Source organism: Chiloscyllium punctatum, chromosome 28 (genome assembly GCF_047496795.1).
Source record: "Chiloscyllium punctatum isolate Juve2018m chromosome 28, sChiPun1.3, whole genome shotgun sequence".
NCBI classification, from domain to species: domain Eukaryota; kingdom Metazoa; phylum Chordata; class Chondrichthyes; order Orectolobiformes; family Hemiscylliidae; genus Chiloscyllium; species Chiloscyllium punctatum.
The window spans coordinates 13290284-13305389 of record NC_092766.1 but is presented as its reverse complement, the minus strand read 5'-3'; the positions used below and the strand labels follow the sequence as shown (position 1 = coordinate 13305389).

The following is a 15106-nucleotide window of genomic DNA, read 5'->3' as shown; positions in this document are numbered from 1 at the left end:
ACACAGAGAGAGAGAGAGTGTTATAACGGAGAGTCTCACACTGAGGGGCAGTGTGACACAGAGAGAGAGAGAGAGAGAGTGTGTTTTAACGGAGAGTCTCACACTGAGGGGCAGTGTGACACAGAGAGAGAGAGTGTGTTATAACAGAGAGTCTCACACTGAGGGGCAGTGTGACACAGACAGAGAGAGAGAGAGAGTGTTATAACGGAGAGTCTCACACTGAGGGGCAGTGTGACACAGACAGAGAGAGAGAGAGAGTGTTATAACGGAGAGTCTCACACTGAGGGGCAGTGTGACACAGAGAGAGAGAGAGTGTGTTATAACGGAGAGTCTCACACTGAGGGTCAGTGTGACACAGAGAGAGAGAGTGTGTTATAACGGAGAGTCTCACACCGAGGGGCAGTGTGACACAGAGAGAGAGACAGAGAGTGTGTTATAACGGAGAGTCTCACACTGAGGGGCAGTGTGACACAGAGAGAGAGAGAGAGAGAGAGTGTTATAACGGAGAGTCTCACACTGAGGGTCAGTGTGACACAGAGAGAGAGAGTGTTATAACGGAGAGTCTCACACTGAGGGGCAGTGTGACAGAGAGAGAGAGAGAGTGACAGTGTGTTATAACGGAGAGTCTCACACTGAGGGGCAGTGTGACACAGAGAGAGAGAGAGAGTGTTATAACGGAGAGTCTCACACTGAGGGGCAGTGTGACACAGAGAGAGAGAGAGTGTGTTATAACGGAGAGTCTCACACTGAGGGGCAGTGTGACACAGAGCCAGAGAGAGAGAGAGTGTTTTATAACGGAGAGTCTCACACTGAGGGGCAGTGTGACACCGAGAGAGCGAGAGTGTGTTATAACGGAGAGTCTCACACTGAAGGTCAGTGTGACAGAGAGAGAGAGAGAGAGTGTGTTATAACGGAGAGTATCACACTGAGGGTCAGTGTGACACAGAGAGAGAGAGAGAGAGAGTGTGTTATAACGGAGAGTCTCACACTGAGGGCCAGTGTGACACAGAGAGAGAGAGAGAGAGAGAGTGTTATAACGGAGAGTCTCACACTGAGGGTCAGTGTGACACAGAGAGAGAGAGAGAGAGTGTGTTATAACGGAAAGTCTCACACTGAGGGGCAGTGTGACACAGAGACAGAGAGAGAGAGAGTGTGTTATAACGGAGAGTCTCACACTGAGGGGCAGTGTGAAACAGAGAGAGAGAGTGTGTGTTATAACGGACAGTCTCACACTGAGGGTCAATGTGACACAGAGAGAGAGAGTGTGTTATCACGGAGAGTCTCACACTGAGGGGCAATGTGACACAGAGAGAGAGAGAGTGTTATAACGGAGAGTCTCACACTGAGGGGCAGTGTGACACAGAGAGAGAGAGAGTGTGTGTTATAACGGAGAGTCTCACACTGAGGGGCAGTGTGACACAGAGACAGAGAGAGAGAGAGAGTGTTATAACGGAGAGTCTCACACTGAGGGGCAGTGTGACACAGAGAGAGAGAGAGTGTTATAACGGAGAGTCTCACACTGAGGGGCAGTGTGACAGAGAGAGAGAGAGTGTGTTATAACGGAGAGTCTCACACTGAGGGTCAGTGTGACACAGAGAGAGAGAGTGTGTTATAACGGAGAGTCTCACACCGAGGGGCAGTGTGACACAGAGAGAGAGACAGAGAGTGTGTTATAACGGAGAGTCTCACACTGAGGGGCAGTGTGACACAGAGAGAGAGAGAGAGAGAGTGTTATAACGGAGAGTCTCACACTGAGGGTCAGTGTGACACAGAGAGAGAGAGTGTTATAACGGAGAGTCTCACACTGAGGGGCAGTGTGACAGAGAGAGAGAGAGAGTGACAGTGTGTTATAACGGAGAGTCTCACACTGAGGGGCAGTGTGACAGAGAGAGAGAGTGTTATAACGGAGAGTCTCACACTGAGGGTCAGTGTGACACAGAGAGAGCGAGAGTGTGTTATAACGGAGAGTCTCACACTGAAGGTCAGTGTGACAGAGAGAGAGAGAGAGAGTGTGTTATAACGGAGAGTATCACACTGAGGGTCAGTGTGACACAGAGAGAGAGAGAGAGAGAGTGTGTTATAACGGAGAGTCTCACACTGAGGGCCAGTGTGACACAGAGAGAGAGAGAGAGAGAGTGTTATAACGGAGAGTCTCACACTGAGGGTCAGTGTGACACAGAGAGAGAGAGAGAGAGTGTGTTATAACGGAAAGTCTCACACTGAGGGGCAGTGTGACACAGAGACAGAGAGAGAGAGAGTGTGTTATAACGGAGAGTCTCACACTGAGGGGCAGTGTGAAACAGAGAGAGAGAGTGTGTGTTATAACGGACAGTCTCACACTGAGGGTCAATGTGACACAGAGAGAGAGAGTGTGTTATCACGGAGAGTCTCACACTGAGGGGCAATGTGACACAGAGAGAGAGAGAGTGTTATAACGGAGAGTCTCACACTGAGGGGCAGTGTGACACAGAGAGAGAGAGAGAGTGTGTGTTATAACGGAGAGTCTCACACTGAGGGGCAGTGTGACACAGAGACAGAGAGAGAGAGAGTGTGTTATAACGGAGAGTCTCACACTGAGGGGCAGTGTGACAGAGAGAGAGAGAGAGTGTGTTATAACGGAGAGTCTCACACTGAGGGTCAATGTGACACAGAGAGAGAGAGTGTGTTATAACGGAAAGTCTCACACTGAGGGTCAGTGTGACACAGAGAGAGAGAGAGAGTGTGTTATAACGGAGAGTCTCACACTGAGGGGCAGTGTGACACAGAGAGAGAGAGAGTGTGTTATAATAGAGAGTCTCACACTGAGGGGCAGTGTGACAGAGAGAGAGAGAGAGAGTGTTATAACGGAGGGTCTCACACCGAGGGTCAGTGTGACACAGAGAGAGAGAGAGAGTGTTATAACGGAGAGTCTCACACTGAGGGTCAGTGAGACAGAGAGAGAGAGAGAGAGTGTGTTATAACGGAGAGTCTCACACTGAGGGGCAGTGTGACACAGAGAGAGAGAGAGAGAGAGAGTGTGTTATAACGGAGAGTCTCACACTGAGGGGCAGTGTGACAGAGAGAGAGAGAGAGAGTGTGTTATAACGGAGAGTCTCACACTGAGGGGCAGTGTGACAGAGAGAGAGAGAGTGTGTTATAACGGAGAGTCTCACACTGAGGGGCAGTGTGACACCGAGAGAGCGAGAGTGTGTTATAACGGAGAGTCTCACACTGAAGGTCAGTGTGACAGAGAGAGAGAGAGAGAGTGTTATAACGGAGAGTATCACACTGAGGGTCAGTGTGACACAGAGAGAGAGAGAGAGAGAGAGTGTGTTATAACGGAGAGTCTCACAGTGAGGGGCAATGTGACACAGAGAGAGAGAGAGTGTTATAACGGAGAGTCTCACACTGAGGGGCAGTGTGACACAGAGAGAGAGAGAGTGTTATAACGGAGAGTATCACACTGAGGGTCAGTGTGACACAGAGAGAGAGAGAGAGAGAGTGTGTTATAACGGAGAGTCTCACAGTGAGGGGCAATGTGACACAGAGAGAGAGAGAGTGTTATAACGGAGAGTATCACACTGAGGGTCAGTGTGACACAGAGAGAGAGAGAGAGAGTGTGTTATAACGGAGAGTCTCACACTGAGGGGCAATGTGACACAGAGAGAGAGAGAGTGTTATAACGGAGAGTCTCACACTGAGGGTCAGTGTGACACAGAGAGAGAGAGAGAGAGTGTGTTATAACGGAGAGTCTCACACTGAGGGGCAGTGTGACACAGAGACAGAGAGAGAGAGAGTGTGTTATAACGGAGAGTCTCACACTGAGGGGCAGTGTGACACAGAGAGAGAGAGTGTGTGTTATAACGGAGAGTCTCACACTGAGGGTCAATGTGACAGAGAGAGAGAGAGTGTGTTATAACGGAGAGTCTCACACTGAGGGGCAGTGTGACACAGAGAGAGAGAGTGTGTGTTATAACGGAGAGTCTCACACTGAGGGGAAATGTGACACAGAGAGAGAGAGAGTGTTATAACGGAGAGTCTCACACTGAGGGGCAGTGTGACACAGAGAGAGAGAGAGTGTTATAACGGAGAGTCTCACACTGAGGGGCAGTGTGACACAGAGAGAGAGAGAGAGAGAGTGTTATAACAGAGAGTCTCACACTGAGGGGCAATGTGTCCCAGAGAGAGAGAGAGTGTTATTACGGAGAGTCTCACACTGAGGGGCAGTGTGACACAGAGAGAGAGAGAGTGTTATAACAGAGAGTCTCACACTGAGGGGCAATGTGACACAGAGAGAGAGAGAGTGTGTTATAACGGAGAGTCTCACACTGAGGGGCAGTGTGACACAGAGAGAGAGAGAGTGTTATAACGGAGAGTCTCACACTGAGGGGCAGTGTGACACAGAGAGAGAGGGAGTGTGTTATAACGGAGAGTCTCACACTGAGGGTCAGTGTGACAGAGAGAGAGAGAGTGTGTTATAACGGAGAGTCTCACACTGAGGGGCAGTGTGACACAGAGAGAGAGAGAGAATGTGTTATAACGGAGAGTCTCACACTGAGGGGCAGTGTGACACAGAGAGAGAGAGAGAGAGAGAGAGTGTGTTATAACGGAGAGTCTCACACTGAGGGGCAGTGTGACACAGAGAGAGAGAGAGTGTGTTATAACGGAGAGTCTCACACTGAGGGGCAGTGTGACAGAGAGAGAGAGAGTGTGTTATAACGGAGAGTCTCACACTGAGGGGCAGTGTGACAGAGAGAGAGAGAGTGTGTGTTATAACGGAGAGTCTCACACTGAGGGGCCGTGTGACACAGAGAGAGAGAGTGTTATAACGGAGAGTCTCACACTGAGGGGCAGTGTGACAGAGAGAGAGAGAGAAAGTGTGTTATAACGGAGAGTCTCACACTCAGGGACAGTGTGACACAGAGAGAGAGAGAGTGTGTTATAACGGAGAGTCTCACACTGAGGGGCAGTGTGACAGAGAGAGAGAGAGTGTGTTATAACGGAGAGTCTCACACTGAGGGGCAGTGTGACAGAGAGAGAGAGTGTGTGTTATAACGGAGAGTCTCACACTGAGGGTCAGTGTGACACAGAGAGAGAGAGAGAGTGTTATAACGGTGAGTCGCACACTGAGGGGCAGTGTGACAGAGAGAGAGAGAGAGTGTGTTATAACGGAGAGTCTCACACCGAGGGGCAGTGTGACACAGAGAGAGAGAGAGAGAGAGAGTGTTATAATGGAGAGTCTCACATTGAGGGTCAGTGTGACACAGAGAGAGAGAGAGAGTGTGTTATAACGGAGAGTCTCACACTGAGGGGCAGTGTGACAGAGAGAGAGAGAGAGAGAGTGTGTTATAACGGAGAGTCTCACACTGAGGGGCAGTGTGACACAGAGAGAGAGAGTGTTATAACGGAGAGTCTCACACTGAGGGTCAGTGTGACAGAGAGAGAGAGAGAGTGTGTTATAACGGAGAGTCTCACACCGAGGGGCAGTGTGACAGAGAGAGAGAGAGAGTGTGTTATAACGGAGAGTCTCACACTGAGGGTCAGTGTGACACAGAGAGAGAGAGAGTGTGTTATAACGGAGAGTCTCACACCGAGGGGCAGTGTGACAGAGAGAGAAAGAGAGTGTGTTATAACGGAGAGTCTCACACTGAGGGGCAGTGTGACACAGAGAGAGAGAGAGAGAGAGAGAGTGTGTTATAACGGAGAGTCTCACACTGAGGGGCAGTGTGACACAGAGAGAGAGAGAGAGTGTGTTATAACGGAGAGTCTCACACTGAGGGGCAGTGTGACACAGAGAGAGAGAGAGTGTGTTATAATGGAGAGTCTCACACTGAGGGGCAGTGTGACAGAGAGAGAGAGAGAGAGAGAGAGTGTGTTATAACGGAGAGTGTCACACTGAGGGTCAGTGTGACACAGAGAGAGAGAGAGTGTGTTATAACGGAGAGTCTCACACCGAGGGGCAGTGTGACAGAGAGAGAAAGAGAGTGTGTTATAACGGAGAGTCTCACACCGAGGGGCAGTGTGACAGAGAGAGAAAGAGAGTGTGTTATAACAGAGAGTCTCACACTGAGGGGCAGTGTGACACAGAGAGAGAGTGTGTTATAACGGAGGGTCTCACACTGAGGGTCAGTGTGACACAGAGAGAGAGAGAGAGAGTGTGTTATAACGGAGAGTCTCACACCGAGGGGCAGTGTGACACAGAGAGAGAGAGAGAGTGTTATAATGGAGAGTCTCACACTGAGGGGCAGTGTGACAGAGAGAGAGAGAGTGTGTTATAACGGAGAGTCTCACACTGAGGGGCAGTGTGACAGAGAGAGAGAGAGAGAGAGTGTGTTATAACGGAGAGTCTCACACTGAGGGGCAGTGTGACACAGAGAGATAGAGAGTGTGTTATAACGGAGAGTCTCACACTGAGGGGCAGTGTGACAGAGAGAGGGAGAGTGTGTTATAACGGAGAGTCTCACACCGAGGGGCAGTGTGACACAGAGAGAGAGAGAGAGAGTGTGTTATAACGGAGAGTCTCACACTGAGGGGCAGTGTGACACAGAGAGAGAGAGAGTGTGTTATAACGGAGAGTCTCACACTGAGGGGCAGTGTGACAGAGAGAGGGAGAGTGTGTTATAACGGAGAGTCTCACACTGAGGGGCAGTGTGACAGAGAGAGAGAGAGTGTGTTATAACGGAGAGTCTCACACTGAGGGTCAGTGTGACACAGAGAGAGAGAGAGAGAGAGTGTGTTATAACGGAGAGTCTCACACTGAGGGTCAGTGTGACACAGAGAGAGAGAGAGAGTGTTATAACGGAGAGTCTCACACTGAGGGGCAGTGTGACACAGAGAGAGAGAGAGAGTGTGTTATAACGGAGAGTCTCACACCGAGGGGCAGTGTAACAGGGTACATACCATGTCCAACTTGCCCTCCTGGTTAACAAGACTTGAAATGGCGAAGGTGGCAAGGGTGCAGGCGGCCAGGGAGTAGTAGGTGTTGAGAGCGGTTCGATGCTGGGCACTGCCAAGATTGGTTACAGCTGAGTTAAAACTGGGCCAGAACATCCAAAGGTAAAGTGTACCTGTGGGAAAGAGGGGAAACTCAGCAGCAGAAGGACAGGAGGGTCTCTATACAATCAGACTATCCAGGGGGCAGTCAGTCAGAGCAAGGGCCGCACTACCGAGGGGTCAGTCAGTCACACAGGGACAGGGCCGCACTATCGAGGGGTCAGTCAGTCAGTCACACAGAGACAGGGTCGCACTATCGAGGGGTCAGTCAGTCAGTCACACAGAGACAGGGCCACACTATCGAGGGATCAGTCAGTCAGTCACACAGGGACAGGGCCGCACTATCGAGGGGTCAGTCAGTCAGTCACACAGAGACAGGGCCGCACTATCGAGGGGTCAGTCAGTCAGTCACATAGAGACAGGGCCACACTATCGAGGGGTCAGTCAGTCAGTCACACAGGGACAGGGCCGCACTATCGAGGGGTCAGTCAGTCACACAGGGACAGGGCCGCACTATCGAGGGGTCAGTCAGTCACATAGAGACAGGGCCACACTATCGAGGGGTCAGTCAGTCAGTCACACAGAGACAGGGCCGCACTATCGAGGGGTCAGTCAGTCAGTCACACAGGGACAGGGCCGCTCTATCGAGGGGTCAGTCAGTCAGTCACACAGAGACAGGGCCGCACTATCGAGGGGTCAATCAGTCAGTCACATAGAGACAGGGCCGCACTATCGAGGGGTCAGTCAGTCAGTCACACAGAGACAGGGCCGCACTATCGAGGGGTCAGTCAGTCAGTCACACAGAGACAGGGCCGCACTATCGAGCGGTCAGTCAGTCAGTCACACAGGGACAGGGCCGCACTATCGAGGGGTCAGTCAGTCACACAGAGACAGGGCCGCACTATCGAGGGGTCAGTCAGTCAGTCCCACAGTGCCAGGGCCGCACTATCGAGGGGTCAGTCAGTCAGTCACACAGAGACAGGGCCGCACTATCGAGGGGTCAGTCAGTCAGTCACACAGAGACAGGGCCGCACTATCGAGGGGTCAGTCAGTCAGTCACACAGGGACAGGGCCGCACTATCGAGGGGTCAGTCAGTCACACAGGGACAGGGCCGCACTATCGAGGGGTCAGTCAGTCAGTCTCACAGAGACAGGGCCGCACTATCGAGGGGTCAGTCAGTCACACAGAGACAGGGCCGCACTATCGAGGGGTCAGTCAGTCAGTCACACAGAGACAGGGCCGCACTATCGAGGGGTCAGTCAGTCACACAGTGACAGGGCCGCACTATCGAGGGGTCAGTCAGTCAGTCACACAGAGACAGGGCCGCACTATCGACGGGTCAGTCAGTCACACAGGGACAGGGCCGCACTATCGAGGGGTCAGTCAGTCAGTCACACAGAGACAGGGCCGCACTATCGAGGGGTCAGTCAGTCAGTCACACAGAGACAGGGCCGCACTATCGAGGGGTCAGTCAGTCACACAGAGACAGGGCCGCACTATCGAGGGGTCAGTCAGTCAGTCACACAGGGACAGGGCCGCACTATCGAGGGGTCAGTCAGTCAGTCACACAGGGACAGGGCCGCACTATCGAGGGGTCAGTCCGTCACACAGAGACAGGGCCGCACTGTCGAGGGGTCAGTCAGTCAGTCACACAGAGACAGCTGCACGACTGGGTGGTGCTTGAGTGTGACACGCCGTTTGTATGTACAGGTCTATCTATTTGAAATCTCAGCAAAGTGCATGTGTTGATCCTGGTCACTTGATGGCAGGAATGTGCAGCAGATCCCAACAATGAGTCTCGTCTACCTCCAAACGGCCATCCAAGTGAAGAACAGGCTCCAGGATTCCACATTAACGCAGGACACGTGCAGAGGCTGTGAACAGCCAGACGGTCGGCTGAACCAGAATCACAGCGAGTTCGGGTGCTGGGGGCGGTGGGGGAATGTGCCCGCGCCGTACATGGGCAGGGTTTTGGGTGCCCAGGTTGGAGGGGTCACTCGGTCTCCGAGAGCTGTCGATGCTCCACTCACCGATCATGGCGAAGATGTCAGAGTGGTAGACGGAGCCCTCCCGCTCTCGGCTCCTGTCCAAATGAGGCCGATACAGCACTCGGGCAACGGTCAGCCCAAAGTAAGCACCAAAGGTGTGGATGGTCATCGATCCCCCGGCGTCTTTAATCTGGGAATAATCACAGACAGATGGATCAGATCCACCCTGAGGCTCACGCTATAACAACCCGCCACACTGCAGCTTGGAAGGTCACACCCACATCTGCAAAAGAGAGAGTGGGTTAGACAGACTCACACTGAGGAGCACTGGGGCACAGGGAGGGAGAGAGAGTGAGTCTCACACTGAGGGTCAGTGTGACAGAGAGAGAGAGAGAGTGTGTTATAACGGAGAGTCTCACACTGAGGGGCAGTGTGACACAGAGAGAGAGAGAGTGTGTTATAAATGAGAGTCTCACACTGAGGGGCAGTGTGACACAGAGAGAGAGAGAGAGAGTGTTATAACGGAGAGTCTCACACTGAGGGTCAGTGTGACAGAGAGAGAGAGAGTGTGTTGTAACGGAGAGTCTCACACTGAGGGGCAGTGTGACACACAGAGAGAGAGAGTGTGTTATAACGGAGAGTCTCACACCGAGGGGCAGTGTGACAGAGAGAGAGAGAGAGTGTTATAACGGAGAGTCTCACACCGAGGGGCAGTGTGACAGAGAGAGAGAGAGAGTGTGTTATAACAGAGAGTCTCACACTGAGGGGCAGTGTGACAGAGAGAGAGAGAGAGAGAGAGTGTTATAACAGAGAGTCTCACACTGAGGGGCAGTGTGACAGAGAGAGAGAGAGAGTGTTATAACGGAGAGTCTCATACTGAGGGGCAGTGTGACAGAGAGAGAGAGAGTGTGTTATAACGGAGAGTCTCACACCGAGGGGCAGTGTGACAGAGAGAGAGAGAGAGTGTGTTATAACGGAGAGTCTCACGCTGAGGGGCAGTGTGACACAGAGAGAGAGAGAGAGAGAGAGTGTGTTATAACGGAGAGTCTCACACTGAGGGTCAGTGTGACAGAGAGAGAGAGAGAGTGTTATAACGGAGAGTCTCACACTGAGGGGCAGTGTGACAGAGCGAGAGAGAGAGTGTTATAACGGAGAGTCTCACACTGAGGGGCAGTGTGACAGAGAGAGAGAGAGTGTGTTATAACGGAGAGTCTCACACTGAGGATCAGTGTGACACAGAGAGAGAGAGTGTGTTATAACGGAGAGTCTCACACCGAAGGGCAGTGTGACAGAGAGAGAGAGAGAGAGAGAGAGAGTGTTATAACGGAGAGTCTCACACTGAGGGGCAGTGTGACAGAGAGAGAGAGAGAGTGTGTTATAACGGAGAGTCTCACACTGAGGGTCAGTGTGACACAGAGAGAGAGAGTGTGTTATAACGGAGAGTCTCACACCGAGGGGCAGTGTGACACAGAGAGAGTGAGAGAGAGAGAGTGTGAAAACGGAGAGTCTCACACTGAGGGGCAGTATGACACAGAGAGAGAGAGAGAGCGTTTGTTATAACAGAGAGTCTCACACCGAGGGGCAGTGTGACACAGAGAGAGAGAGAGTGTGTTATAACGGAGAGTCTCACACTGAGGGGCAGTGTGACAGAGAGAGAGAGAGAGAGTGCGTTATAACGGATAGTCTCACACTGAGGGGCAGTGTGACACAGAGAGAGAGAGAGTGTGTTTTAACGGAGAGTCTCACACTGAGGGGCAGTGTGACAGAGAGAGAGTGAGAGAGAGTGTGTTATAACGGAGAGTCTCACACTGAGGGGCAGTGTGACACAGAGAGAGAGAGAGAGAGAGTGTGTTATAACGGAGAGTCTCACACTGAGGGGCAGTGTGACACAGAGAGAGAGAGAGTGTGTTATAACGGAGAGTCTCACACTGAGGGTCAGTGTGACACAGAGAGAGAGAGAGAGAGAGAGAGTGTTATAACGGAGAGTCTCACACTGAGGGTCAGTGTGACACACAGAGAGACAGAGAGTGTGTTATAACGGAGAGTCTCACACCGAGGGGTAGTGTGACAGAGAGAGAGAGAGAGAGAGAGTGTTATAACGGAGAGTCTCACACCGAGGGGCAGTGTGACAGAGAGAGAGAGAGAGTGTTATAACGGAGAGTCTCACACCGAGGGGCAGTGTGACAGAGAGAGAGAGAGAGTGTGTTATAACAGAAAGTCTCACACTGAGGGGCAGTGTGACACAGAGAGAGAGAGAGTGTTATAACGGAGAGTCTCACACTGAGGGGCAGTGTGACAGAGAGAGAGAGAGTGTGTTATAACGGAGAGTCTCACACTGAGGGTCAGTGTGACACAGAGAGAGAGAGTGTGTTATAACGGAGAGTCTCACACCGAGGGGCAGTGTGACACAGAGAGAGAGAGTGTGTTATAACGGAGAGTCTCACATTGAGGGGCAGTGTGACAGAGAGAGAGAGAGTGTGTTATAACGGAGAGTCTCAAACTGAGGGTCAGTGTGACACAGAGAGAGAGAGTGTGTTGTAACGGAGAGTCTCACACCGAGGGGCAGTGTGACACAGAGAGAGTGAGAGAGAGAGTGTGTTATAAAGGAGAGTCTCACACTGAGGGTCAGTGCGCCAGAGAGAGAGAGAGAGAGTGTGTTATAACGGAGAGTCTCACACTGAGGGGCAGTGTGACACAGAGAGAGAGAGAGTGTGTTATAACGGAGAGTCTCACACTGAGGGGCAGTGTGACAGAGAGAGAGTGAGAGAGAGTGTGTTATAACGGAGAGTCTCACACAGAGGGGCAGTGTGACACAGAGAGAGAGAGAGAGAGAGTGTATTATAACGGAGAGTCTCACACTGAGGGGCAGTGTGACACAGAGAGAGAGAGAGAGTGTTATAACGGAGAGTCTCACACTGAGGGTCAGTGTGACAGAGAGAGAGAGTGTGTTGTAACGGAGAGTCTCACACTGAGGGGCAGTGTGACACACAGAGAGAGAGAGAGTGTGTTATAACGGAGAGTCTCACACTGAGGGGCAGTGTGACAGAGAGAGAGAGAGAGTGTTATAACGGAGAGTCTCACACCGAGGGGCAGTGTGACAGAGAGAGAGAGAGAGTGTGTTATAACAGAGAGTCTCACACTGAGGGGCAGTGTGACAGAGAGAGAGAGAGAGAGAGAGTGTTATAACAGAGAGTCTCACACTGAGGGGCAGTGTGACAGAGAGAGAGAGAGAGTGTTATAACGGAGAGTCTCACACTGAGGGGCAGTGTGACAGAGAGAGAGAGAGTGTGTTATAACGGAGAGTCTCACACCGAGGGGCAGTGTGACAGAGAGAGAGAGAGAGTGTGTTATAACGGAGAGTCTCACGCTGAGGGGCAGTGTGACACAGAGAGAGAGAGAGAGAGAGTGTGTTATAACGGAGAGTCTCACACTGAGGGTCAGTGTGACAGAGAGAGAGAGAGAGTGTTATAACGGAGAGTCTCACACTGAGGGGCAGTGTGACAGAGCGAGAGAGAGAGTGTTATAACGGAGAGTCTCACACTGAGGGGCAGTGTGACAGAGAGAGAGAGAGTGTGTTATAACGGAGAGTCTCACACTGAGGATCAGTGTGACACAGAGAGAGAGAGTGTGTTATAACGGAGAGTCTCACACCGAGGGGCAGTGTGACAGAGAGAGAGAGAGAGAGAGTGTTATAACGGAGAGTCTCACACTGAGGGGCAGTGTGACAGAGAGAGAGAGAGAGAGTGTGTTATAACGGAGAGTCTCACACTGAGGGTCAGTGTGACACAGAGAGAGAGAGTGTGTTATAACGGAGAGTCTCACACCGAGGGGCAGTGTGACACAGAGAGAGTGAGAGAGAGAGAGTGTTATAACGGAGAGTCTCACACTGAGGGGCAGTATGACACAGAGAGAGAGAGAGAGCGTTTGTTATAACGGAGAGTCTCACACCGAGGGGCAGTGTGACACAGAGAGAGAGAGAGTGTGTTATAACGGAGAGTCTCACACTGAGGGGCAGTGTGACAGAGAGAGAGAGAGAGAGTGTGTTTTAACGGAGAGTCTCACACTGAGGGGCAGTGTGACAGAGAGAGAGTGAGAGAGAGTGTGTTATAACGGAGAGTCTCACACTGAGGGGCAGTGTGACACAGAGAGAGAGAGAGAGAGAGTGTGTTATAACGGAGAGTCTCACACTGAGGGGCAGTGTGACACAGAGAGAGAGAGAGTGTGTTATAACGGAGAGTCTCACACTGAGGGTCAGTGTGACACAGAGAGAGAGAGAGAGAGAGAGAGTGTTATAACGGAGGGTCTCACACTGAGGGGCAGTGTGACACAGAGAGAGAGAGAGAGAGAGAGAGTGTTATAACGGAGAGTCTCACACTGAGGGTCAGTGTGACACACAGAGAGAGAGAGAGTGTGTTATAACGGAGAGTCTCACACCGAGGGGCAGTGTGACAGAGAGAGAGAGAGAGAGAGAGTGTTATAACGGAGAGTCTCACACCGAGGGGCAGTGTGACAGAGAGAGAGAGAGAGTGTTATAACGGAGAGTCTCACACCGAGGGGCAGTGTGACAGAGAGAGAGAGAGAGTGTGTTATAACAGAAAGTCTCACACTGAGGGGCAGTGTGACACAGAGAGAGAGAGAGTGTTATAACGGAGAGTCTCACACTGAGGGGCAGTGTGACAGAGAGAGAGAGAGTGTGTTATAACGGAGAGTCTCACACTGAGGGTCAGTGTGACACAGAGAGAGAGAGTGTGTTATAACGGAGAGTCTCACACCGAGGGGCAGTGTGACACAGAGAGAGAGAGTGTGTTATAACGGAGAGTCTCACATTGAGGGGCAGTGTGACAGAGAGAGAGAGAGTGTGTTATAACGGAGAGTCTCAAACTGAGGGTCAGTGTGACACAGAGAGAGAGAGTGTGTTGTAACGGAGAGTCTCACACCGAGGGGCAGTGTGACACAGAGAGAGTGAGAGAGAGAGTGTGTTATAAAGGAGAGTCTCACACTGAGGGTCAGTGCGCCAGAGAGAGAGAGAGAGAGTGTGTTATAACGGAGAGTCTCACACTGAGGGGCAGTGTGACACAGAGAGAGAGAGAGTGTGTTATAACGGAGAGTCTCACACTGAGGGGCAGTGTGACAGAGAGAGAGTGAGAGAGAGTGTGTTATAACGGAGAGTCTCACACAGAGGGGCAGTGTGACACAGAGAGAGAGAGAGAGAGAGTGTATTATAACGGAGAGTCTCACACGGAGGGGCAGTGTGACACAGAGAGAGAGAGAGAGAGTGTTATAACGGAGAGTCTCACACTGAGGGGCAGTGTGACACAGAGAGAGAGAGAGTGTTATAATGGAGAGTCTCACACTGAGGGGCAGTGTGACAGAGAGAGAGAGAGAGTGTTATAACGGAGAGTCTCACACTGAGGGGCAGTGTGACACAGAGAGAGAGAGAGAGAGTGTTATAACGGAGAGTCTCACACTGAGGGGCAGTGTGACACAGAGAGAGATAGAGAGTGTTATAACGGAGAGTCTCACACTGAGGGGCAGTGTGACACAGAGAGAGAGAGAGAGTGTTATAACGGAGAGTCTCACACTGAGGGGCAGTGTGACACAGAGAGAGAGAGAGTGTTATAATGGAGAGTCTCACACTGAGGGGCAGTGTGACAGAGAGAGAGAGAGAGTGTTATAACGGAGAGTCTCACACTGAGGGGCAGTGTGACACAGAGAGAGAGTGTGTTATAACGGAGAGTCTCACACTGAGGGTCAGTGTGACACAGAGAGAGAGAGAGAGAGAGAGTGTTATAACGGAGAGTCTCACACTGAGGGGCAGTATGACAGAGAGAGAGAGTGAGAGTGTGTTATAACGGAGAGTCTCACACTGAGGGGCAGTGTGACAGAGAGAGAGAGAGTGTGTTATAACGGAGAGTCTCACACTGAGGGGCAGTATGACACAGAGAGAGAGAGAGAGAGTGTGTTATAATGGAGAGTCTCACACTGAGGGGCAGTGTAACACAGAGAGAGAGAGAGTGTTTAACGGAGAGTATCACACTAAGGGGCAGTGTGACACAGAGAGAGAGAGAGTGTGTTATAACGGAGAGTCTCAGACTGAGGGGCAGTGTGACACAGAGAGAGAGAGAGAGAGAGTGTTATAACGGAG

At 51.5% G+C, this 15106-nt stretch overlaps 2 protein-coding genes across 3 annotated transcripts in view; one reads left to right on the top strand and one right to left on the bottom strand.

Moving 5' to 3' along the window:
* Window positions 1-15106, top strand: part of mettl25b (methyltransferase like 25B) — a 378445-nt gene that overhangs the window by 41353 nt on the left and 321986 nt on the right. The gene's annotated exons all lie outside the window — the stretch shown is intronic.
* LOC140453868 (ammonium transporter Rh type B-A-like) overlaps window positions 6847-15106 on the bottom strand; it is a 154618-nt gene continuing 146358 nt past the window's right edge. Inside the window, exons 4-5 of the mRNA XM_072548729.1 lie at window positions 9004-9151; window positions 6847-7046 (exon numbers count right to left, since the gene is read on the bottom strand). Coding sequence (XP_072404830.1) covers window positions 6847-7046; window positions 9004-9151 — 348 coding nt within the window. The remainder of the gene's footprint in view (window positions 7047-9003; window positions 9152-15106) is intronic.